Source organism: Pteropus alecto, unplaced genomic scaffold (genome assembly GCF_000325575.1).
Source record: "Pteropus alecto unplaced genomic scaffold, ASM32557v1 scaffold114, whole genome shotgun sequence".
Lineage (NCBI taxonomy): Eukaryota > Metazoa > Chordata > Mammalia > Chiroptera > Pteropodidae > Pteropus > Pteropus alecto.
This window is the reverse complement of record NW_006435793.1, coordinates 3093504-3120997: the sequence shown is the minus strand read 5'-3', so window position 1 is coordinate 3120997 and position 27494 is coordinate 3093504. Positions and strand designations below refer to the sequence as shown.

Here is a 27494-nt window from a genome sequence, read left to right as displayed (position 1 = left end):
CAACAGTTTGTGGTGATTTGTTATGGCAGCCACAGGAAACTAATATACCATCCATGGATAGCACAGGCTGCTTTGAAGGGGGTGAGCTCCCCATCACTAGAGGTGTGAAAGCAGTGAGTGAATGAATACTTGGGGGATGCTGAGACATCTGACTGCAGAGTGGGCCTATAAGGCTGTGCATATTCTTTCCAGTCCTGAGATTCTGTGGTTCCAGAGCAGGTGGGATTTTAGTCATAAACCCTAAGGGCCAGGAAGGCTGTGGACAGTCCTTTGAATATATTGGAATCAGTAAAACATTTGTGCTGTTACAGTTTTATTGACATGATTCGATTGAAGGTATTAGCTTCATTGGAAGAGCAAGAGTTATCTCCAATAACTTTTGAAAGTAGGGGGAGAAGATAATGAATAGCCAGAACATTATAGATATATCCAGTTTAAAGAGTTAATCTGATTCACATAATCTAATTTCTCAGAGTCTCAGGATCAAGGACATGGAGGTGGGAGGGATACTAGAAAGAGTCTAGTTTCACTCTTTACTCAACAAGGGCTGGGGAAACTCAAGTCAAGGGGTGCTGCACAATTCCTGTGACAGGGAGCTCATTTCTTTCCAGGGAACCCCATCACACCTGTGGACACTGCTGTGTTATATAACATCCTTCCTTACATGAACCTGAGAGCTGCCTTCTGGCAATTTTGATAGAACCACCGATGATGGTTCTATCCTCAGGTCTGAGCCACTTGTCTCTGACAGCCCTGGTGACCATGCCCTCAGAGTGTGTCCTTTTCCAAGTCCAGGACCTTTGGCCAATCTTCGAGGTCCTATTTCCACTCTGGGTATCTCTTGTGGACACCTCCAGGGTCATTGCTTTGTGGGGCTCAGATGGCAGCCCCGTAGTCCTCGAAGGACCTCTGTGGAAACCAGAAGAGGGTCTCAAGTAGTATGAGGTACGGGGCAATCCTAAGGTCGCTTAACACCTGCTCTTCTGGTGTGGCCCCTTGAAGGACACAGGATCAATCACTAACAGTTCTCGGAAGCAGCAGCAGGTGAGGAAGCACTTGAGCAGTGCAAGAAAACCCAGTTTATCTGACTTTTGGAGAGGACTTCCTTTTCCGCTTCTAAGCTGAGGCCACACAGCTGCAGATGATGGCTTAACTTTCCTGTGGAAAGATCTGAGGAGGTTGTAGTAGCAGCTTCCTGTCACTGGAGGGATTTTAAGTGGAAGCACAGTTTTCACAGGATGTGGAGAGAAGATTCAAGGATCAGGGATAAGGTAGGATGGGGCTGACTTTTCAAGATCTGGGATAAGGTAAGATGGGGCTGACCTTTCAAGTCCTTTGTAACTTTGAAATTCCACGATTGTGTGAGGTGGGCTTGGTATATGATGAGTAGAGAGGAAGGAGGGCTGGGTTCTGAGACTGGAGGTTACTCAGTGGCCTTTGGCAAATCACTTAACCTCTCTGAGCCTTACTTTCCTCATCTATAAAATGGGGATGAGTCCATTCACTTCCCAAGAATTTAGAGGATCCAGTGAAATTCAGAATGTGAACATGCCCTAGACATCAACAGACTGCCATTCCAGGAGTGGTATAGTGGCAACTGTGAGACACACGCAAAGATTTTTGACTCTGTCACTTATTAGCTGAGTGACCTTGGGCAAACAGAGCCTCAGCATCCTCATCAGTGAAATGGGGACATGATTTGTACTAACTCATAGGCTCGTTATGAGACTCGAGGTAACGTGGCAGACACCCAGCCTGGCATAGAGTAAGTCTGAGTCCTGGGGGCTCCGTTTGTTTCTGTGTTGACGGAGAGAGCGCTAAGGCAGGGAAGCACGTTCCCTGCTCTGCCTCCTGCTCCGCACCTACCATGAGCAGCCCCTTGTAGGCATAGACGATGCCGAGCCAGATGGTCATGTGGGTGTTCTCGCAGTGCTCCAGGAGAGGGCGGATGGAGATGTCTCGTCCTGCTGGGTCCGGCTGTGCAAAGAGAAAACAGAAACCCAGGGATGGCACTGGGCACCCTTCCAGCATCTAGGTCCCTACCTGATGGCCATAACCAGTGCCACCAAGAGGCCTTTTGGACCCCACCTCTGTGTTCCCGTGGGCCTCAAGCCGCAACCAGCATTGACTGCCTTCTGTTTGTTGGTCATGATTCAGCCCTGAACTCTAGTTATCTGCCCTTCCAACTTGAGTCAGAGGTTCTCAAGATAGAGACTGGGTCACTTCTTTGTCCCTAGAACCTGGCACAAGACCTGGACCAGATCATGCATCTGTACTGTTTGTTGAAAAAGTGAGGGTAAGAATGAAGCATGAAGTTAAGTCGGGAGGTCTTTAGGTGTGTCTGAGGTTAGTTTGGGTGGCTAGAGATACAGTATTTATTGGCTGGGCCAAGCTTGGGGCCTACCAAGCCTTTTTAAGGAGTCCCTCTTGGCTACCACCCCCATTAAGGGAGCAGTAGAGGCAGCCATGTGATATATCACATGATGCATCCAGGGCCAGAGTTGATTGGATACGGGGTGGGCCAATCCAGAGTCCGGTCAGAGACCTCTGAGGTTTCCTAGTACAGAGTGCTCTGCCCAAAGATGGGGTGGGGGTGGGTAGAGAGGACTCTACCCAAGCTCAGGAATTAGAACTGAGAGACTCTGGGGGAGAATCAGGCAGGTGTTGGCAAGAGGAGAATGAAAAAATACATACTGTACATATATTTTTTCCTGAACCATTTGAGAGTAAGTTGCAGACATCCTGACCCTTTACTCTTAAATATCTAGCATGTATTTCCTAAGAACAAGAAGATTCTCTTACGTAACCACACAGGCCAAATTCAGGAAATTTAACACTGATACAGTATATTATCTGATATATTATCCACTTTCAAATTTCACCAATTGGACTAATAATGTCCTTTGAAGCAAATGTGGTTTTAAAGCAGGGTCCACTCTGGAACCATGTGTTGCATTTACTTGTCATGTCTTTCATTTCCTTTAATCTCAGACAGTTTCTCCGCTGTGATTGTTCATGTCATTGATATTTCTGAAGTATCCAGTTTAGTTATTCTGTAGAATGTCCCTCAATTTAGGTTTGTCTGAATGTGTTTTCTTAATTAGATTCAGGTTCTATGTTCTTGGCAGGAATCCTACGTAAGTGATGTTTTGGCCTCCTCAGTGCTTCACTTCAGGGGCACTTGATGGCATTTTGTCCTATTATTGGTGATGTTAACTGTGATCGTTTGGTTGAGATGATGTCTGCCAGATCTCTCCACTTCAAAGGCCCCATTTCCCCCTTGTAATTAATAAATAATCTGTGGGAGATACTTTGAGACTGTGTGAGTATCCTGTTCCCCCACAACCATTAACTCGGTGGTTTCAGCATCCATTGATTCCTACCTGAGTCACGTTACTTTGGTGGCTGCAAACTGGTGATTTTCTAACTCTATCATTCCATTTAAATACTTGGCATTCTACTGTAAATGAGATCTTCCCTTTCCTCTCATTTATTTACATATATTGGTATAGACGTGTGGGTTTCTTTTTAATTCAGTGTCTTATAATCTATTAATATAATTATTCATTTTGATGCTCAAATTTTTCCAGATTTGGCCAATGGAAAACTCCTTCATGCTGCCTTCTGTGTTTTTTCAATGTGTCCCTATAAATTTTTTGAGCACTTTCCCACTTCTTGGCACAAGACGTTCCAGGCTCTCCTTGTGCTTTTCTTGCCCCAGCCTTGGAATCAGCCATTTCTCCAGACTGTTCTTTTTAGTGAGAGTGGTCTATAGAAACCAAGATCTGGACACTAGTTGTACTCACTGTTTCTGGAGTATCATTACTTCTTGGCCCTTCCTTCCTTCCACCCATCTATCCATCCATCCATCCATCCATCTATGCATCCATCCATCCATCCATCCATCCATCCATCCATCCATCCATCCATCCATCCATCCATGCATTTATCACCATTCTATCTCTATCTTCCCATCTAGCTATAGATATAAACTTCAACACCACGGGTTCTTGCTTGCCTTCCCCTATTCCAAATTTACATCTTCCATCTCCCACAGTGAGATCTCTAGTTTCCAACAACATCAAAATATTCACTCATTTACTCAATCTTTTGTACAAAATAGTTTCAGAATTGCTATGTTCATGTACTACCAATAAATTTACTAAGTAAAGTTGAAGATTTCTTTTCAAATCTGTTTTCCTTTAGAACAGATCTCACTGAAGGTATCTCATTTGAGAACTATGTTTCAGGATGTTGTCCTGTTGATACCCAGAGTAAAGCCACATGCCTGAGGGGAAGGAGTGGGCACTTCCAGGGTCAATCACAAGGAAGAAGGGGCACTTTGATGGGATCCAGGGATATGGAAGGCAGACTTTAGGCAGGTGGGGGATGGAAACACTATTTCTTTTGGCCCTGCTCTCTAGGCCTGGCCTTTGAGGCAGGCAATGGCCTGGGAACCTGTGAGTTGGGGAAAGATGGTGCTCCCACATGGAAGCGGGAGGAGCTGGGGGTGGTGGGGCCTGTGGCCTCAGGACATTTTGTAACCAGATCATCCAATTACATGTCCTCTCAGACTTGATTTTCTTTTCATTATCTTAAGCCACAGAAAGCCTTAGCTCAGTCTCTATAGTTCCATGGTCATTGAGTCCACACATAGACTCGGTGCTAGAGGGGAGAGGAAGGTTTCCTGAGGTCTCTGCAATGGTGGCAGTGGATACTAGTGAAAGACACCCCAGGGGAAGGTGATGTCCAGGAACCACAGTCAGAGTGGCCAGGGCTACAGGTCACCCCACCTCTCACTGCTACCCACTCAGGAGCTGGGCTAGCTTCTACTAAGGGTGATGGGAGTTTCCTGATGTCTTTTCATTGTTTAACTGAGGAGACTGAGAAAGGACTTGGTCCCAAGGTCAACAGTGACTTCGTGGCAGGATTTGGGTTTCTCTAATGTCTGACAACCAAGCAGACATCAGAATGCAGTAGCACAGGCCCATGATGGTCATGCATGAATAGCAAACCCATTAATGATGACTGTGTCTGTTGTTCTACAATGAAAGACAATAATTCATGGACTCCTAGATTCTCTGTGTAGAGGAAGAGTCTGTCATACACTCAAGTTCAATGTAATGAAAACTCTATTCACAGGAAGCTGACAATGGTTATCTGCCTCATATACCCCCGGCGACAGACAGCCGGGGGTATATGAGGCAGATAACCATTGTCAGCTTCCCCTCCATCCACTCTTGTTGAGATGGTTGCACAGTCTTTTATTGAACCAGAACCTTTTCCTCCTGTAGCTCCACCTATTGGTCCTTCCTCTGGGGCTCCCTCCCCAGAATAATCCCAAGCTCTCTGCTTGAGTCTGCACATCCTTCTTCAAGACGGGGAGAGTAGTACTGGAGGCACATCGCCTCTTCTCATAAGTCGACCTGGTCCTTTACCCTGCTCCTGCTTACCACTGATCTGTAGCCTAGAATCGAGCTCAACACTCCAGCTGGTGCTGAGCGAGTCCGCCTGCGCCCCTGCTTCAGATCTTGGTTTTCTAAGTATCTACCTTGCACTGGTGATTCAGATGTTCCTTATGGTTGAATAATACTCATCAGGCAATTTTCACTGAACTGCTGCTAGATCTGTCTCCCCTCTTCTGCAGTTGACATTCCAGCCTGGTTACCTTTTACCTTGTTAGTAATCCCCCTTCTCATGTCCCCATCCTGGTCTGCTCTGACTTCTTTGAATCTGAAATCCTAATTCTTACATTTGGTCTTTCAGACCATCATCCATCTCATTAAGCTTAAGCACAGCCTTGGCTGCAGAGCTGAGAGGAGAGCAGAAAACCAAGGGCCTACCCAGAGTTCAGAGAAGTCAGTGGTCCCTAAAGATGGCAGAGATGCCTCTACCTCATCTCCTCAGGATACAGGAACTGATCCAGAAACAAGCCATAACAATTTCCTGGTCATGAGCATCATACTCATATAGCTCCAGGTCCGTGCACACTGGATACGGATCAGAATGACAGGGGTTGGGAGTGGTTTTAGGAGTGATGAGGTTCAGGTTCAGGCTAGGGGGTGGGGAGTCTAAATAAAGTTAAAGACCCCTGTATTGAATCTCAAAGAAAACTGTAAGAGCCAGGCCTCATCTTGCCTATTTTTATCTGATCTGTCATGATCGTGCCTGAAACTGGAGTTCAGAGTGGTCTGAGCGGTTACACACGGGAAGAGATGCACCTGACCCTGCAACAACATGGGGCGGGGAACCCGGCCACTACCTTAACACTTATTTAGAGTCCTTGTCATGCACCAAAATGCCACTAGAGGGCACCAAAGAACCGCGTGGAGAGTCCCACCAAGAGGCTGTGGCTCATCCTCTTCTGAGGACAGTTACTTCTGTGGCAAAGCCCTCAGCAGCATCCTGTGTTATTCTAGAAGGCACCCAATGGCCTTAAAAGAGGCCAGATTTCTAGGCACCATGGAGGACCCCTCCGCCCCCTTCTGGGGCAGTGGAGATGGGGTGCGGGGGTACTACTGAGAGGCTAGAGGGCCTAGGCTGTACCTGCCCACAGCACTCACCCTGCTCCCACTGTGGGACGGCCATGCAGCCAAGGGCCAGTGATTACAGGGCACTGACCTCTGCAGATGCCACGCTGGTACCTCACATAAGGGCCTGAGCCAGGACTTCAGGCCCACTTTCCCGCACAGCTGTGGACTGTAGCATCTCCACTGGCCCAAGAATGTTTCCCTTGCTCTGGATACTGGCCTATAAGATATTTCAACTTGCTTTTTTCTCTTTGTTATTTTTCTTGCTTACTTGCTGTTCACCTGAGCAATTACCTAAGTATCATTCATTTATTCATTCACTCATTCATTCAATACATAACTATCAAGCACTACCATTTGCCAGGTACTGTTTTGGGCATGGGGAATGCAGCAGTCACCGGGACTGACAGGAGCCCTATCGTCACGGGTCTTCCATTCGAGTAAGATCAGGATGATTCCCTGGGAGGCAGCCTCAGAGGGAGAGAGTGCATGGACCTCACCAAGAACAGCTGCCCTAAGAACACCAAAGGCCGCTTGTCATGCATGATAATGATGTGCTAGTTGCTAAGCTGTGAGCTCTACACACATCATCTTGTTGAAGCCTCATAAGAATCCAACAAGGTGTTGAACTCACTTTACAGGTGAGGAAACTGAGGCACAGAGAGGTTAAATGACTTGCCCCAAATGTCCAGCTAGGGTCGGAGCTGAAATTCAAACCCAGGTCTGACTCCCAAAACAGTGTTTTTCCTCTCTCATCGTGTGCTCTCTCCAACCTGCCTTGCCTCTCTCAAGCATTCTGCAAAATTCCAAAGAGACAGTGGGTATAAACCTGCTCTATAACCTGTGAGGTGCTGCTCGTGGGAGGAATGACTTAATTGCTAAACATTCAATAGAGGCCTCCCCTGAAGCTCCCAGAGCTCTGTGAAGGCTGTGCTTTGGTGCTGCAAGCCGAATTCAAGCTGATAAAATACTCTTCGTGCCTGAAGGGGTGCAGTGCCCAGCAGAGAGCCCACACCTGTCTGTGATGGCCAGAGGCTGCAAGTGCTCACACCTGACTCCTGGTCCAGCCGCTGCTCAGCAGGAGGCATGCAGAAGCTGCTGGGGGAAAGCCTCCCCATCTGCGCAGTGAAAGGAGAGCAGCTGGCCTGAGAGTCCCTCTGCATAATGCAGTTATTCACAATGTAGGTCAGTGGCCCCTGCAAACACCCTGCTTTGTCAGGCCACAAAAATGAACAGGCAGGGGGTCCGGGCATGGGTTGAGGCACGGAGGCCTGAAAGGTCAGAGGCCTTGGTCCTGTTAGTGACTTGCTGGGTGACTTCGGGCAAGTCCCTGCCCTTTTCTAGACCCCAGTTACCCATTCGCAGGGTGAGCCCATGGGTTAATTTATAGTATAGTTAATATGAGCCTGAATCATAGAGGGATGACTATAGTTGCACTACATTCATTCATTCAGAATCGACTCAGTCAGTATTTCTCACGTGCCTACTGTGTGCCGTGCACTGTGCTCTATGCTGGGGCCCAGGAGTATAGGACTGACGCGATGCTTGCCTTCCTGGAGCATGCATTCTAGCGGAGGGCACAGGAGGTTGACGAATCACACGGCACAGCTATGAGTTAGGGCGATGAGATGAATTCCTAAAGGGAGGTACAAGGTATTTTGAGGGGTGCCTCCAGGGGAACTTCAGATCAGGTAGTCTGAGAAGGCTCTTCTGAATTGGTGACGTTTAGCCTGAAACCTGAATGATGAGAAAGACCGGCTATTTGAAAACCTAAGGGGAGAGCCTTCCTAGGAGAGGGAACGGCAAGGGAGGAGAACCTGAAATGGCAAAGACTGTGGCGTATTTTAGGAAGCAAAAGGAGGCCAGTGTGGCTGGAGTGCAACAAGTGAGGGGCTAGCACACACACCACGTGGGGAGCTTGTCAACAGGCAGATCAGGGCAGCAGATCTGGAAGCTGCAGTTCTAACGTGCTCCTAGGTGATGCTGATGCTACTGGTCCAGGGACCGCCCTTTGGGCAGCAAGGTGTTAAAGGTTCTTAAACAACAGTGTGACATTTGGTCCTCAGCTTAGCAGATCTTTGGTTAAGAATGAAGATGCCTTTGTCACTCACACACCTCTGACACAAAGTGACAGCTTAGCACAAGGGCAGACTTGATATTGCTTGTCTGTGTGTTCTGACCTTGGACCAGACCCTGGCACTACTGTGTCTGTATGTCCCGCGTGGGAATGGCCAGGGCAGTGAAGGCTGGGCAGGGATTTGATCCAGGCAGGGAGGGTGAGGAGCCTGGGTAGAGCATGAAGGGGGCCATGGGCTTCTGCTGTGATCACGGGGCTCTTGGCTCCAGTCCCATCGACTTTTTATGCTGCCACTGCTTGCTTGGGTGGCTCAGGTTCTCAAGCCCCACCTGGCCAATGCTTCTTTAAAGGAGGGGGTGCCATCTGCCTTCTGACCAGTTCCCAGAAGCTGGCTCTCAGAACTTTCTCCCTGGACTATTCCTTTTTTGTTAAAATTTCAAATTAAATTTTTGAAATATATAGCAAAATGGGTAGGTTAGTATATGTGTGTTTAGAAATGGGAGTCTGAGCGTACGAGGTGGGGAGGGGGAAGATGTCTGACTTTCAGGATGCATTTCAAATTCTTGAGATGTTTCTCTGTTCCTGGGCAGGTGAGTTGACACCGCCTCTTTTCGGGGAGGTCCGTGTGTAGGAGTCTCATCAAGGAAATGGGCAGGGAGGGGAAAGGGCACTTGGTTCAGATCCCAAGTCCATCGCTTGCCAGCTGTGTGACTTTGAACACATCTCTAAGCCTTTCTGAGCATTTGGCTTCCTCGTCTGCAACTTCCCAGCGCTGGCAAGACGATCAAAGGAGGGAACTGGTGTGTTTAGCAGCCTTTAGAGACTGGAAAGCCTGCTCCTTATGAGTAAACCTTCATCATTATCTCCAACTGCAGAGTCACTGAGCGCTGGAGCCAGGAGGAACCTTCCAGATCCCTCCGGGGCTGGGCTGCTTATCTCAACAGCAGCAGCCCCACATCTCTGAGGCAGCAAAGCTAGGAGCTGTCGTTTCAAGGTAAGATTTTTTTTTAGAATGTTTGATGGCGAGTTTGGGTGAATGTTTTCAGAATCCCAGATCGGGAAGGGACCTGTGAGATCACCCGCCAGGGTTTCCCAACGTGGGCACTTCCGGCATTGTTTTCTTGGGGAGGGGTGCAGTTCTTTGTTGTGAAGGACTGTCCTGTTCAGTGCAGGACACTGAGAACCCCTGGCACCTGGGCACTAACTGCCAGGAATGTTCTTTATTCACTGTGACAGCCCAAATCTCCCTCCCCCGACTTCCCATTTCCAAATACTAATTGGATTATGCACTAGTCCAATTCCTTTTTACAGATGGAGAAACTGAGGACAAGAGAAGGACTCATAACAAGTGAGTGACTGAGTGGAGACTGAGAAGCAGGCATCCTGACCCGTTCCCATGCCCTGGGCCATGCTGTGGATGGGCACAGTTGGGGCTGGCCTTGTGGGCGGCTCACCAGTCGACATTTATCAGGACTTACAGTTCACGGGGGCTGGGCACTGACACGTCAGCCCCCTAGAGCTGGATGAGGGCAGATCTCTGATTTTTGGACTTATCCAGTCTGCTGGTGCTGTGTACCCTTGCTCAAGTACACCTAAGGCGGCTTCCAGATCAGCAGGCACAGGGCCCAGAGCCACTTGCCTGATGCCTGCTGGCTACACCCTCACAGAGTTCTGCTTTTTGGAGGGGAGATGAGGTGGGAGAGATGGCAGGGCCCTAGCTGAAGAGGACAAGGAGCACAGGCACAGCATTAGGATGCCAGTGGGCCAGCGGGACCTCTGCCCGGTCCTGTTCAGAGAGGCATCCTGCGTTTGACCTTGGAATCTAGCAAGAAATTCTGTGGTCGTGTAAGGGTCATAGCTGGTCTGGGATCGTCTTGGGAAAGTTAAGGGCTGACAAGTGAGTAACAGGTCTAACATTTCTAGCCCTTTGCAGCTCACAAATGCGTTTGCACTAGGATCTGTTTTTGTCTCTTCGATTTTGACCTCAGGGCAGTCTGGTGAAGGAGCCAGGCATTTTATACCCACATTGCAGGTGAAGAAACAGGCTCAGAGAGGACAAGAGTCTTGCTGAAGGTGACACGGCAAGGCAGAGGCAAAGTCAAGCCAGACCTCTTTCCTGCAAAGCAGGGGAAGCGCGTGCATCTCAAATTTTGTCATTCCCTGCAGTCTGGCTCTGTTACCTGCCCTGCGGGGGAGGCCTTCAGAGGCGTCCCTGTTCTCCTCTGCCCGTGTCTGGGGCCCCTGGGGCAAGCCCGGAGCAGGAAGAGCTCACTGGTATTGCTGCCAAATCCAAAGCCAAGAGGTGCTGGGTCACGGGGGCCTTCACGGGCACATTGTAAACGGGCAATGGCACTGCTGCTTCCCGGGCATTGGCTTTGTGGTCTGCAGCACCTGATCAGCAAGAGGGGTGTGGCATCATGCATTTTTTCAGAGCCTGATGTTGCTGGGTCATGACAGACCAGTGCCCAAACACGTACTTCCCCAGATGAAATGATGACCAAGCAACTGGAGAGAGGCGGGTCGCTCAAGAGAGAGAGGGTCACCAAGGATGGTTGGGTACTGGGAGTGGGTGGGGAATGGGTGGTGGGTAAGGAGTCTTCTCTTGGCTCTAGAGCAGAGAGAAACTTGTGGCCCTTGGTGGGTGTGGGTTGCAGATATATTTTACTTGACCTACATGGTGTTTAAAATTTTTAGACTTCAGAGTCAGTATTTAAAATACAGATGATTTTGCTTGAATACCGAGATTTCTGGCTTCTTTTGGAAATGGAAAACTGGGCAGCACAGGGTCTGCCTCATGAACTGGACGCTTCTGCCACCGTCCCAGGTCTGGGCTGCCTGTTCAGCATGTCTCCAGTCCTTGTTCCAGAGTCAAGCGAATGCTTAGAAGAGCTTTTAATTCTAAGGACATTTCTGAAGTGTAACAAATGTTCTTTCTCGAGTTGGTAAAAGAACTGGGGAGAGACTAAGCAATGACTGAGAACAGCTGATGTGACTGAGGGAGGCACTGAGTCGTACGTCAGTGTTGGAGAGGATGCAGCTAGATGAGCATTCCCTTCCGGGAGAGCCACAACTTTGGGGGAAAACATCACTCTGGAAGGGAAATGCCACGGGCACCAAGTATTCCAAAACCACTGTGGGAGCCAGGAAAGGGAGGAAGGAGGAGAGAATCAAAAGGAGAGGTAGAAGAGAAGAGAGGCAGGAAGAAGGAGGGAAGCTGGTTGGGCCACTGGTTCCTGCCCCACGGACTTCCATACCTTCTGGAAGTTCTGCTAAAACTCAGGAAAAGCTTGATGGGCAAGAGGGGAATGCTGGTGAACCTGGACAGGGCCTGAGAGTTGCCCTGGGTACTGTGGGTGGAAGAGAGACAATATCTGTGAACCAGGGGCAGTTGGACAGCAGTGGCTGAAGAGAAGGGAAACTGTGCCTACAAAAAGGCCTAGGAAAGATCCAAAATCTAGCAGGCTCAGGACATCTCCAGGCCTCCCCATCTTGGGGGTTTGAGGTAATTCTTTCTGGATCTCCAGGCCCATAAAGCCCCAGCTGATACTGAGATGTGTCTATGGGCTAACTATTCACATGGTCACCCGAGTTTTGTAGAAACAGAGTTATTGAGTAGAAGTTTCTGCTGATCAATCTTGGGCAAGCAAGCCCCTTCCCATCTGAGGTCCCTCGAATGCCAACACTAGGTGATTCTCTGGTGGCAACAACAGAAAAGAAGCAGATGACCCCCAGGCTCAGCTGCCTGGAGTCTGGTTTGCACCCACCCACCCTCAATAGGACGAGGATGCCCAGCCCTCATGCCCCAACTTGGCCGGGCAGAAGTCTGCAGGAGTGTGTTTCCCAGGGCACACGTGGGAGCCACTGTGGCCAAACCACCTCTAAGCTGAGAGCAGAAGCATGCTTCCTTCGTGCAGCCCTGGGACCAGCCTGACCTGCACACAGCTGGCTGCTTGGACAGCAGGCAGGGGCAAGAGGGCCATATGGTGAGACTCCGGGGGCCCTGACCCAGGCGGGTAGGGGAATGAATAGAACAATGAAAGGAGAGTAGAGAGACACAAAAAGGGCTGAAGAAAAGGGAAAATGATGTCTCTCAGATGCAGACAGGGTACAGTCAAATTCTGAGATGTTGTTAATTAAATCCTGAGAATAAACAAAAACAATAGTTTAACACAGGACAGTCATTTGGTCCCTCTGCGATTGGACCCCACGTGTCTATCCAGCCTCAACTCCCATTGCCAACCTCCTGTGGCCGGGACTCTCCCCTCCCCTCGTGGTCCTTTACTGCGCTGCGTTCTGGTCCTGGGATGTCCTTTCTTACACAGCACCCATTCCTCCATCTTTTAAATCTTCCCGGGCCCTCTCACCCTTCCCCTCCGAGGCTACTGTGCTTCCCGCCTCTCTCTGGGGAGGACCGCTGCCTCCTGTTGGAGATCTTTCGCTCCTCCTCTCTCACTGCCCCCACCATCCTCTTCACTCCCTGTTCTTCCTCCATCCCCCCAACGCTTACTGACTGCTCACTGTGTGCCAGACGCTGGGCTAAGCGTGTCATCCACTACCCATTTAATCCAATCACCTAGTAACTGACTGCTCACTGTGTGCCAGACGCTGGGCTAAGCTACCCATTTAATCCAATCACCTAGTACCATGCTCAAGGCAACAGCATTCAATGACAGAACCTAACTCCCCAAACCTTGGCTTTAAACCACAAATCTAGAACTACCCAGCCTTTGAACCTCCCAGCTCAGACCTCAAGCTAGTTGAGCTGACCCTCCTTGGTCCTGGCCTGGGCATTCCCATGCCATGTCTCTTGTCACCCTCTCACGAGGTCTGCTGCTCCGCACACGGCCTGGCTGGTGGTTCACGGAGACTCCCTGCTGTCAAGTCCAAGCCCAGCTTGGTGTGAAATGGAAGGTGACAGAACTAGGGTGCAAAGATGCTCGAAATCAGGAAGCTGGAGCGTGTGGAATCCTGGACAGAGCTACTATGCTCCGTTATTGCTGTGCACGTGCACTCAATTTTATGGTTTTTAATGTTATTAGATCTGCCTAATAATCCTAGGAGTTTAGTGGGGCCATCAGTCTCATTGCCATTTTGTATAGAGAACACTGAGCCCAGGAACAAGCTGTAGCTCTCCCAGGGGTACACAGCAAGAAACCCGAGGACCTGGAGCTTGAGCCCGGTGTCCTTACTCCTGGCCCAGGGCCCTCTCCCTTGTTTGTGCTCTTCCCTGGAACTCTCGCTCATTCTGGGAGTCCCAGCTCACCACGAAGAAAGAAAGCCGGCTGCCTGGATGAGCCTCAAGTACTCTCTCTCGCATTCTTTGCTGTACCTCAGATTTTAGTTTGCCCTCTGCTAAAAGGCAGGAGGGTGACACCGCAGTGACCTGGTGTAATGGACAGCTGCTGGCCTTGCCTCTGGACAAGGGCTCTGCCGGAGATCTGTCATGTGCTCACTCTGAGCCCTAGGTTCTCCTCTGAGGAAAGATGGAGTCACCTGCTTTGAGGGTTGTTCTGAGCATCGAGCAAGAGCCCGGAAAACAAAAGACGACACAGCCCAGACATAAACGTGCCCGTGGTAACGCGTGTGAGAACAATGCATCCATTTCATTTGCCTGTTGTCATTCCGGGAGGCAAGCGGGTTGGGAGCCCCAAAAGTGCAGTGTTGCAAAGATTGTTCCAAAATAGGATACTGTAATTGGTGCTGCCACTGTTGGCTGTGCGTGGGAGTCCCTGGGCAGCCACGGGCCCTGGGAGAGTGTGCATGTCCCCTTCTTCACTCTGCAGTGGGGCTCATTTTTCTGGGTCAGTTTCCCTCTGCCCTGACAGTGCTTTCTCCTCTGCACCAATGATGGAGTTTACGGTGTGGACATGATGCTCCAATTCATTATAACTTTGAAGCTGTTCTCAACTCATCTCACACACACCCATTAGTAATACACATACACACATACATATATGTGTGTATATGTATACATATGTGTTCTGAGGTTATATTACTAAACTATTCTATTTAGTACAATCATACAATTTTTGGGCTTGAAGAGACTCGAGTATCATCTTTCATTTCTCTCCTTAGTGTGCCGTCCCTGCCAAGAGCTTGTCTAACTTTTCTATGCTCACCTTTGTTGATGAGACACTCACTACCTCCTAAGGAAGCCCAGTTAATTTTGGAATAGGCCAGAGTAAAATGTGAACATTCTTTCTCATCCTAAACTGAAATCTGTAGCTCCAGAACTTCCCCAACGGATCCCAAGCTCTGCCTTCTGTGGCCCTGCAGGTCATGGCTCCTCCCTTGGCCCCAGGACAGTCCCTCTGAAGCTTAGGGCCAGTGATTGTGTCTGTCAGAGCCTGCTCTTTGTTGGGCTATCAACCCTTCCTACATGGCATAGGTTCTTATTCTTTCCCCATTCTGGTCACACTTCATCTTGTCACTATGTCCATAGGGCTTGGGGCCTGTATGGGAACACAAGTCTCCAAGGGGATCTGAGTAGAATGAGAATGTTGTCCCTTCCCCTCGCCTAGAGCCCTATTCACCTGGGGCTGTTCTCTGAGCTTGCAGTTAGTTAATTTACAGCTAAACCACACCATGGAGCTTGGCCCACCACATTGTCATTGTCCACATTTAAGGGAATATTGGTGCTTGGGACACACACACACACACACACACACACACACACACACACACATACACACACATACACACCCATCTGGTGTTCCCTAGGAATCTAAGGAACCATATATCGCGTGATGCAGAACCCCTGAGCATTCTCTCTGCTGTCCAGGAGAAATGCCTTGGTGGCCTCCTCGTCATCCCTCGTGACACTTCAGGGTCTCCTTTTCCATGCAGGATTGCCATCTGGTGTGAAATTTCAAAGATAGGCCACCAAAGGCTACTGGTAGGTGGCCTTAATGATCTCACCCTCACCTCCCCCCGCTCCAAAAAAAATTAAAAACACCCAAATGAGAGGAGGGGAGTGGGCAATCCAGAAACAAGAGGGATTGGGGAAATATGAACAGGAATGTAGAATGCAGATTTAAGGAGAGTTGAAGTTGCGTGTTTTTCCTGTGAACCAAAGACATTTTACACAGCAAAAAGTAAGCATAGAACTGCCTCTAATGTTAACTTAGCATTTTTCATATATATAATCACATGCACCCCATAGCAATCCCATGTAAGGTAGAATAGGAAGTATCAGCCCTATTTTACAGACAAGGAAACTGAGGCTCAGAGAGGTTCGGTGGACTGACCAAAGGTAATGAAGGAGTGGCAGAGGCTGGTACTCCCCCGACATCCCATCTGCTCACCCACAGTTCTCAGCCCCTTTACAGTTAAGGAGGGGATCACATGACTAATTCTGGCCAATGGGCTGTGGGAGGAAGTAAAATTCGACTTAAGCTTTGTGGGCTTAAGTCTAGAAGAGCTATCCTAAGATATATGAGCTGCCTCTTGTTGGGGTCCAGATCACTGAGCTGCCTCATGGAAGATGGTTCCCCTGGAGAGTACTTGGATTCACGGGTAGACTTCGTATGACAGAGAAATAGACCTTTAATGCATTTCGCTACTGAGATTAAGGGGTTCTTTATTACCGCAGCCTAGCCCAGCTTATTCTGACTAATTCAGAAAGGCAGTTACATTTGTTTTTATGTTATCACTTGTCAGGCACTGTGGTAAGGACTTTGCACATGTCACCTCATGCAATACTTGAAGCTGTGAGAAAAGGATTATTCTTTCTCTTTACTGTGCGGGAAAATGGAGACAGAGAGAAGTGAAGCCACTTGCCTAGGGTCACAGAGCCACTGGAGTGTGGACCTGGGATCTGAATCCGGGTCTATGTGATTGGAAAGCCTCGATGAACTCTGGTGATTTGCAGAAACAGATGGCTATTGTGTTCCAACACCCCGATGGGCTAAACGCTTCCTTTGAAGATGGAAGATTGCACAGATTGCTTTTCTCATTCAGATTTTATGCCTGAGTAAAATCCTTGTGCTCTGATTTATTATAGCAACACTGATTTTCCAATTTTAAGACAACAATGCAGCTTGAAATAAAATAGGAAGAAAACACTGAAACATTTGAAATCTTGGTTTAGATCCTTATCACATCTTGCTTGAACTGTTCAGGGCCCGCCTCGTTTTCCCCTTCTGCCTCCGGTCTCCTCCATTTGGATCTCCTCCCAGCGTCACCTGTCTAAAACGAAGTCTAAGCACCCTCCCTCCTGCGCAAACCCCACCGAGGCTCCTTGTCCCCTCCAGCAGTACTTCCTAAATGATAGTACTCAGAACATGTCAACGTCAACATGCAGTCATGAAAAAGAATTCCATGGCCAAGGAAGTTTTGGAAAGGCTAATATATTGTTTTTATTATTAAAAGTTAAAATTTTTAGTTAAAATATTAAACTGCAGGACTTTTTTAGAGATTTAACATTTAAAGCCCATTGTGCATTTCTCAGAGGCAGATATGTAGCTTCTTGGATTTCTTAAACCCTTGGATTATGGAATCTCTCCATTCCTTTTATTTCGAGACAGCTAATGAGATTAATATTCTATGTCATATACTTTTGGAGGATGTTGGAGTTTAGGATAAAGGCTGAAATTCTCAGCTTAATATTCAAGTTCTACCGGGAACTGGACCCAGGTCACCCTCCATTCTCATCTCATAAGCCCTTGTCTCTGTCTACCCCAGGGTCTGACTTCTCCCCCTCCTCCCCCTGGACATCTTCCTGTTCATCCTATCACTCAGTCCTAGGTTGTGGAGTTCTCTGAGCTGTGACCTAGAGAGAAAACAAGGGTTGAGGAACAATGTCAGAAACTTAACACAAAGCAACCTCTATTTGGGAGAATGTTAAAAACACTCTATTAGTGACGTGGCTGAGATGAAAAAGGGAATGATGATTGCGCGACTAATTGAAAGCCATATGTTTACCGAGGCTCAAAGAATCCCTTTTAGAAACGGAAACTGGGCCTGCGTATGCCAATGAACAAGGCAAAATGGGTGCACATTGGAAACAAAAAGCACCAAGATATGCTGGGCAGAACCAAAGATATCAACGTAATTAATAAAGTAATTAACATGCACAGGAAACGCAAAAGCTGCCAGGAGGTTGATAAGAGAGGGTTATTAAAAAAGAATGAGCAGTGTAGCAGAGAAGTGAAATGAAGTTTTGCATTTCTTTTTTTATCACAGACCCCCAAAATACTCTATGAGTAATAAACAGGCCTTGACTTACTGCAAAAACACCAATGAGGCCAGGGCCAGAATGTGCTGTTGACCCTCTCCCTAGCAAAACAAACAGGTCGAGCAATTGATCAGCCAGCCAGTCACTGAAAATATGGGGTGGTGCTTAGTCTAGGACTGGAGACCCACACCCAGTGGTATGGTCGATGACAAGGTGGTTGAAGATGCCAGCCCTGGGGATCAGACCGCCTGAGCTCTAGTCCCAACTCTGCCACTTACAAATAACGGGACCTACAATATCTATTTAACCTTGTTGTTGCCACCTGTAAAGCGGGCCCAAACATAGTACCTCCTCATAGGATTGAGGCTGAATGGACTGATACCTATAAAGCCCCTAGACCAATGCCTGGCCTGAGTGAACGGCTCGGACAGGGTCAGCTGTTATTATCAGCACCTTCCGCATGGCAATTTACCCACGAGAAAGCTCCCTGATAACATGTAAGTTCAGAACATGTTTCGAAGGATTCATTAAGAAAGGCAGACCATACTCGTGTTCCCTCATGTCGTTTTCCTGTGTCTGCTTCCCGGGGCCTTCAGAGGAAGGTGGAAACAGGCTTCCAAAGACCGGTTAAAACTGGTAGCTCATCCTCAGTCATCTTTCTGGTCTCAGATTTCAGGTAAGTCTGTGCCTCGATTTCCCCCTGAGAGAGATGAGGAGGTCTGTCTAGGTGATTTCTTAGGTCATTTCAACCTCTGGAATTCTGATTCCACACTAGATGCACAGACAAGTGATTAGGAGAGCAAAAATGACCCTCCTTGGAGGCTCCTTCTCCTTCTCCTGTTCCTCCTTGGCTGTCTTCCAGCTCTATTCCTGGCACCAAGGTCCTCCTGGGCCCTCAGCCTAGAAGCTGCAGTCATAGGGCTGCTGTGCCTCCCTCATCAACACCTCCACTTGCTCTGAGCCCTGGGGCTTGGCCCTCTGCCCGTCTCACCAACAGAACACCTTAGCCCTGCCCTTTGGGGCACAAGCTCTCTGACCCTCATAGTACCACCTCCCTAACCTGTCTCTCCCTCAGAGACGTCTGTCTCCCAACTCCCACTTTTCTCCTTTTCTCAAATTTTGATGAAAACCTTTTTTTTCAAACACACAGAAAAGCGAAATAGTACAATGGACACTTGTGCATTCTCCTCCAGGAAGCGTCGACAATTGCTACCATTTTGTTATATCTGCTCTCTCTCAAAACGCGCACGTGCACGCATGTACACACACACACACACACACACACACACACACACGCTCCCCCCGCAAACCATTTGAAAGTGAATTTCAGATTCTATGACACTTCAGCATGAATGAGTACATTGTCCTATATAACCACAGTATTATCATACCTAAAAAAGTAACAATAACTCTATAATATTATCTGATAACCACAATGAACTTTGGTAAAGGGCTCATCATGTTGTTTGGCTACTGAAATTCCTTTAATGGTTCCCGCTGCCTCCAGGTTCAAGTGCAAGCTTCCTCGAGCCCTGAACCTATTTTCTACCCACAAGCAACCAGATTCAGCTGATTGTTGATATTTTCTCCAGATATACACTACACTTTCCTGCTTAAAGAGTTCATCCACCTGGAACGCCATCACTTCCAATATCTTCTCCTTGAGGTTTTGCCTATCATTTAAACTTGGCCAAAATTCTGTGTTGTCCTAGGAAACTTCTAAGTCCTTTCTAGATGAAATGCATCTTTCTTTTCACATCTCTGTAACATGTGGGAAGACAATGTGATGACCTATGTCATATATGGAGGAAGCCAGAGACAAAAAGCTTACAGAGAAATTAAACTTATCCCTGATCAAACTGTGCCTGAAGTCCACATTATCCCTGGACCGTTCCAGGATGCCAATACATTCTCTCTACTGTGTACTCCAGTTTGAGTTACTTGCAGTCAAAAACATCCTAATGAATACTGTGGGGACTGGGGCTGACAGTCCTGTGAAGCAACAGTAGAAAAACATAACACATTATGAATCAGTTGCATCGGACATTTGCAGTTCCCTAAGAGCATTTTTTCCCGCTTCCTACCCTTGCTTTGGAATGTCCTTCACCTGGAATGCCCTCATGTACACTTTCCTGTCATTTTTAAAAATTGAGACAAAATTCACGTAACACAATTCACCATTTAAATCATTTAAACCATCAGTGGTTTTTAGTATATTTACAATGTTGTTCAACCATCACCGCTACCTAGTTCTGTATAATTTCATCATCCCCAAAAGAAACTTCATTCCTCTTAGCTGTCATCCCCCTACCCCTTTCCTAGCCCCTAATTTATTTCCTGTCTCTATGGGTTTGCCTATTCCGGCCTTTTCATGTAGATGAAATCATATAATACGTGGCCTTTTAGTGTTTGGCTTCTTTCACTGAGCAAATGTTTTCAAGGTCCATCCATGTTGTAGCATGTGTTGGACCTTCATTCCTCTTTATGGCTGAATAATATTGTATTGTCCAGATATACCACATTTTGTTTCTCCATTCATCAGTTGATAGATCCTTCCACTTTTTTTGCTATTGTGAATAATGCTGCTGTGAGCATCCACATACACATTTTCATTTCTCTTGAGTGTATACCTAGGAGTGGAATTGCTGGGTCATATGGTAACTCTGTTTAACTTTCTGAGGAACTTCCGGGCTGTTTCCCACAGCTCCTGTTTTAACTATCTAAATCCTACTGGTTCTTTCAAGACTTGGAGAGAAAAGTCCCCTCCCCACTTTTTTGTGAAATATTTCTCAAGGCAGAATGAATCGCCACCTCCTCTGTGATCCCCTAGGCTGGGGCTGAACTACTCCAGCACTTACCACCTGCACTGACATTGTCAAGAAACAGATCTGTCCCCTGGCCTGGGAGACTCCTAAGAGCAGGGATCATGCCTTCCCCATTACTGTGGCCCCAGTCTCTGGCAAATCAATACTGGGTGCCCAGCAAATGTGGGTTTGGTGACTGAATAAAATGGCACATGTCTCTCTGGTGGCCTTATGGTACAGGTGAGCTTCAGGGCAGCTTCTTCATAACAGAGGGCAGGCTGTGCTGAGAGCCTCCTGGGTGAGGGAGTGAAGGTGTATGGCTAGAGCAGAGGGTGTGGGCCCATGAGAAGGCAAAGAGGAGGGCATGGGGGAGTGTCCACACATGCTTCAGATGATGGGCCGATGAGACCCATCCAACTGGCTTATGCTCGAAGGGGAAATGAGGACAATAAACATGGACAAAAAAGGCAGTTAGGACATCAGGTCACAGACAGGTGCTTGAGACAACAGTAAAAGGCCTCATGCTGGGATACAGCACTGCTCTTTATGAAGCAACTTCCTATCCATTATCTCATTTGAGAGAAAGCATGGAGCATGGAAGGAGCACGGCTTTGGGAGCAGCCGGCCTGGCTTAGAGCCTGTGAGCCCCACTTGCTGCCTGTGTTGGCCAGAGCCCATCACTTGACTCCATGTACCTCCAGGTGCTCACCTGTAAAATGGGAGTAGAACTCTTCTGCTTAGGGTGACTGTGAGGATTAACGAGTAGAATTGGAAGTGCATTGGAAGGTGTAACTCTACCTCCCACGCAGCAGCATTGCTCCTCAAGACCTCCCTGGGAGGCTGGCAAGGTGGTTGTGTTACTTTCCTTATGGAGTCAGAAAGTTCTGAGTCAGGGAGTGGGAACAGAAGTCACAATGATTGAACTCCTGTGTGTCAAGCTTAGTGCTAAGGCACTCAAACATGTTATCCCAGTTAATATTCATGGTGAGCCTCTGAGAGAAGAATGGATTTTTCCCTATGGGCACTGGGGCTCAGAGAGGGTGAGTTACTCACCCAGGGTCACACAGCTAGGAGGAGGCAGAATATGGATCAAAATCTTGGATTGTAGTGTTTATGGATATCCAATCATTCTTCTAAAGCCCACAGTGCAGGAGTCTGGGTTGGTGAATGCATTTTATTTCCTTGGCATGTGAGTGCATTTCCAGAAACCTGCTATATATTTTTAATAATTGGCATGAACATGCAATCTCTCGTCAGCCGGCTTCCTGTCTGCTGTAAGACGCAGATAAGAAAGAAAGAGATGAACGAACACAGGAAAATCCTCCACACCTGTTGGCAGAAATCATTCCAGCCCAGAGTTACCCTTCTCGACTTAATTCTCTGAGCCTTCTATGTCTGACTCATGTAAGAAAATGACTTCTTGGGTGAAATATTAAAACGCCATGTATGGATGTTCATAGTCTTGCTCTGGCAGCTCTGGTGATAATGGCTCAGAGGAGCAGGATCTGCAGCTTGTGTCTGGGAGTCAGATTCCATTTCTCTGAGGTTCCTGAGCCAGGAACATGCTGAGCTGGGGCTCAGGCAGCCCAGCGACAAGGAGTCAGACAGAGGATAATGGTGAGATGAAGGACTAGCTCTGAGAGGGCTCAGGGGCAGCGTGGCCAAGAGCCAGATAATAAATGATGCTCTATGATAGCTAACCTTCATTGAGCACTTTTGACACGTTGGGTGCAGGGTAAGTCCTTTATAGGCACTGTCCCTTCTCATCCTATGAAGTGGGTATTATTATTATCTAGGCCCATATTATGGATGAAGAAATTGTGGCTCTCAGAAGGGAAGTAACTCACTGTATTAATTTCCTAAGGTTGCTGTAACACATTTCCACAAACCGGGTGGCTTAAAACAATGGATATTTATGCTTGCATAGTTTTGGAAGCCAGAAGTCTGAAATCAAATTGTCACAGGGCTGTGCTCCCTTTGAAGTCTCTAGAGAAGAATCCTGTGCCTCTTCTAGCATCTGGTGGCTCCAGGCCCTTTTTGGCTTGTGGCTGCATCACTTTGATCTTTGCTTCCATCTTCACATGACCTTCCCCTCTGTCTCCATGTCTTTTCTTCTTCTGTTTCTTATAAGGACACGTCATTAGACTTAGGGCCAATTAGGGTATTCCAGGATGATTTCGTCTTCAGATATTTAATCACGTCTGCAAAGACCCTTTTTCTAGATAAGGTTACAGTCACAGGTTCCAGGGGCAAGGATGCAGAAATATCTTTTTGGGGTCACAATTCAACCAACTATACTTACCTAACTTCACAGTCAGTGGCTGAGCTGGGATTTGAAGTTAAGCCTAACTCCAGGCCATTTGCTTGACCACTGTGGGCTAAATGCTACATAGTTACCAGCTGTGTGACCGTGGGCATGTTATTTAACCCCTGTGTGCCTCAGTTTCCTCATATATAGACTGGAGAGAATAACTGTAACTGCTGCATGGGGTTGTGAGGATTAAGTGAGTTGACAAAGTAAGGCACTTGGAACTGTGTCTAGTACAGAAGACGCACTCAACAAAAGCTGCTGCTGTTATCAGTTTTGCTATTGTTATTACCAAGACAATGCAGCTTCGTTGGAATCCTGGGTGAAAGCTGAGCAGACCTGTACTGAGGATGATGCTGGACTGGGAGACAATGCTCTCAGATCTAAATTTGCTCTCAAGTACTTCACTCTTATGAACCTTCACTCTTATGAACATCTTTCAGCTATGAAAGATGTTTAAACATTTATAAGGGAACACTATGCTCAATGGATGCTAATAATTTTGAAAGCATCAATGAAGAAAATGTTTCTTTAAAACATAACCAAGTAAAACACAGGATCGATGTGGAAAAAAGCAGGAAGTATTAACAGGCCAATAGACTAACCCTAGCCGAATCGATCCCCAGTCATCTAGTACCACATGGCCTGGGCTGGGGACAGTTCCAATGTGTAGTAAGGTCATCTCAGCCCGTCGGTTCATCTCTTCAGCCTTGGTTTCCTCCTCTCTAAAATGAGGAGGTCAAAGTGCTTTGTAAACTGTGCGTGCTGTGAAATGTGAGGAACTCTTATTACAGTATGTGTTTGCCAATTGTTGAGTGCCTGTACCCAAGTGGGACAGATCTGGGGATAGGGCCCCCAGGAGAAGGGCAGGGGAGTGGTGGACTGGGCACTGAGAACTGGGCAGGCCCAAGGATGACGTTGCTGTTCCCTGAGCTCTTAAGAGGGGCCCACAGCTTGTGTCAGTGTCCTCTGAATTGAATTGAGCATCCTTGGGTCACATTAAGTGTTACAACCCACGACAAGGTCAAAATGACTCAGTATTTGAAGTTTCATCCACTGTCACTTTAAGGAGAAACTCCAATAGCAGAAAATAAGGAACATCCCACCAAGTGGCCAATAGGTCCGTTTCAGAGCCACTATGGGTGCCAAGGTGCCTGGACACTGCGGTCCCCTTGCCCCTTGTGGTTTCCGTGGTTGGTGGCTTCCTGCAACTGCAGGGCAATTGTGTTAATCCGCCTGAAGTCCTGCTCTAGAACTTGCTAACCCTCTGCATCTCAACTGCAATGAAAAGGCTGCAGAAATAGAAATCTCATAGCTTTTCCTTCTTTTTTATTCCTTATTCTTTATCTTCCACTGAGGAAACAACTGTTCAAATGATGACTGAAGGATTTTCAGAAAAACACAGGACTAGAAGGGCTCATTTAGCTCTGTGGGGTCCGCACACATAAATCTTCCCAGGTAGCCCTTTCTTTGAGTCTACATGTCATTTGTCACCATCACGTTCTCCAGCTGGGGGTTGGGGTGAGGGCTGGTATGGGACCATCTGGATTTCAGGTTTCTTGGATTCAGGCTCTTCTTCTTTTATCTTTTAGCTCTAAAAGTATTGTCTTGAGTCTGCTTCTAACTTTGGTATCCACGGAACAGTCCTGGTCCAGCCCTAGAAATCGGCGAGGGTATGCTCCAGAACGTTTCAGCCTGGGTGCACACTAGAACCCGTGGCAACCTCTAAAAAATTCCAATGTCCAGGGCTCTTTCTAAACCAATTAAATTAGAATTTGTGTGTGTGTGTCTCCTGAGTACTAATATTTTAAAAAAGATCTCTTCTGGGTGATGCAGTTAGGATTGAGAACAGCGAATCCAGTCTATCTTTAAAATCTTTTAAAAACCTTCCTCTCCACCTTTAAAATATTACTTATTTTTCTTTTCAGTCTCATTATATTCACGCAATAATTTAAGCCAGCTGCTGAGCAACTGCATCACCTGGTCAGAGGTTGTCAATGCTGAAAAAAGTTATGACATGGAAGTTTGTTCGTTTGTTCATTTGTTCATTCATTCATGCATGCATGCATGCATTCCTTTGCACATCATTCCCTTCTCCATTCAAACAACATATACTGAGCACCTAATATGAGCCTGCCAGACCCTATGTTAGGCTATGGGGATAGAGCACTGAGAAAGACAGACAAGGCCCCGATTTCATGGAACTCAGATTCCAGTAAAGTAAGACAGAAAGTAGATGACAGTGTGAGGGATAAGTGATGTGATGGAGAAACAGGATGAGGTGAGACAGAATGTTAGAGGCCATTTAAGACTCGTTAATATTGTTAACATGGCAATACTCCCCAAATTCATCTACAAATTTAGTGCAATGCGTAAGAAAATTCCAAAGCCTTTTTTTCAGACATGGACAAACTGACCCTATAATTCATATGGAATCTCAAGGGACTATGAATAGTGAGAAGAATATTGAAAAAGAACAAAGTTAGAGGACTCACACTTCCCAATTTCAAAGCTTACCATAAGCTACAGTCATCAAGACAGTATAGTGTTGGCTAAGGATACACATATGAAATGGGATGGAATTGGGAGGCCAAAAAACCCCATACATTAATGACCAAATAATTTTCAATAGGGGCTAGAAGAGTATTCAGTGAGGAAAGAATATTCTTTTCAACAGTGATGCTTGGACAACTAGATATTCATATGCAAAAGAATTAATTTGTACCACTACCTCATACCATAAACAAAAATTAACTCAAAACATATTAAACACCTAAATATAAGAGCTAATACTATAAAACTCAGAAGAAAATATAAGTATAATAAATCTTCATAACCTTGGGTCAGGTAATGGTTACTTAGCTATGATAACTAAAGCACAAACACCAAAGAAATAATAAATTAGACTTCATCAAAATTAATTTTTTTTTTCTGTGTCACAGGATATTATTGAGAAAGTGAAAAGATGACTCACAGAATGGAGGAAAATATTTGCAAATCATGTATCTGACAAAGGTCTAGTATCCAAACAAACAACTCAACAAAAAGAGAAATAATTCAGTTAAAAATGGGCAAAGGACTTGTATAGACGTTTCTCCAAAAAAGATATAAAAATGGCCAATAAGCACATAAAAAGATGCCCAACATCATTAGCCATCTGATAGTCATTCTCATCAAGACCACAATGAGATACCACTTCACACCTGACAGAATGGCTATAATCAAAAAGGCAGATAAATAACAAGTGTTGGTGGCAACGTGGAGACACTGGAACCCTCACACATTGCTGGTGGGAATGTATAATGGTGTAGCCACTGTGGCACTGTTTAGCAGTACCTAAAAATGTTAAACAGACTTACCACATGATCTAGCAATGCTATGCCCATGTATATGTACCTAAGAGAATGAAAAACATGTTCAAACAAACACTTGTACATGAATGCTCATAGCAGCATTATTCACAGCGGTGGAATTCAAAAAGTGGAAATGACCCAAATATCCATCAAATGATGAATGGACAAACAAAATGTGGTATATCACATAAGGGAATGCTACTCAGTCCCAAAAAGTGGAATACTGACACATGCTCTAGTGTGGAGGAACCTTAAAAACCTTTTGATAAGTGAAAGGAGCCAGACACAGGAAGCCACATATTACATGATTCCATCGATACAAAATATACAGAGTAGACAAGTCCATAAAATAGATTTGTGGTTGCCAGAAGCTGGAGGAAAGGGGAAATGGGGATTGATGGGCACAAGAAACAGGGTTTCTTTTCAGAGTGATGAAAATTTTATGGAATTAGATAGTGTGAATGGTTGCAAATCTTATGAATATACTAAAAACCATGGTATTATACATTTTAAAACTGTGAATTTTATGATATGTGAATTATATCTCAAAAAAAAAAAGGGATCTTTCTGTCTGCCATGTGAGAATGGCTCGGGAAGGGCAATGAGTGGGAGCACGGCACCTGCTTAGAAAGTTCTGGTAACAACAACGATAAACAACAATTCAGTGGCTTAAACAATGAAAGTTCTCGTTTATCCTCATCATATCCTCTCATCCATTCTGTGTCAACTACAGCTTTGGCGCACAGTGCCCCCTTCTGAATGCCTGATAATGAGAGATGGTGGTGCTTTGGACCTCAGTGGTAGCAGTGGAGATGAGCAGAAGTGATGCTATCAGGAGAGGATCTGGCAGTAGCGCCTGCAGGACTAGTAGAGAACTCAGAGAACACCCCATGGTTCTCCTGATAAGGTTGCTCTAAGGCTGACTTAATTTAAGTAATCAACTAATATTACTTACTGAGTGCATACTATGTGCCACGCACTTTCCCAGGTGCTGGGAATACAGCAGTGAATAAAATACAACCCTCCCTCCACCTATGTTCTCGTGGAGCTCTGTTTCTAGTAGATGGGGCAGTGTTTGTGACAGTGATAGGAATGGCTAGACATCAACACCTGCTTTTCTCTCTCTCTTATTCTGGGCACGTAGTAGGACTGTTCTTTCCTGCCCTGCTGGACTCAGGCATGGACAATTAACATGTTCTGGCCAATGAAACAGGAGTGAAAGTTACATGTGACACTTTGGAGCAGAA

At 46.7% G+C, this 27494-nt stretch overlaps 1 protein-coding gene across 1 annotated transcript in view; it reads right to left on the bottom strand.

Annotated features, from left to right (window-relative positions):
• Positions 1–27494, bottom strand: part of GABBR2 (gamma-aminobutyric acid type B receptor subunit 2) — a 332110-nt gene that overhangs the window by 16393 nt on the left and 288223 nt on the right. Inside the window, exon 14 of the mRNA XM_006911541.1 lies at positions 1867–1977. Coding sequence (XP_006911603.1) covers positions 1867–1977 — 111 coding nt within the window. The remainder of the gene's footprint in view (positions 1–1866; positions 1978–27494) is intronic.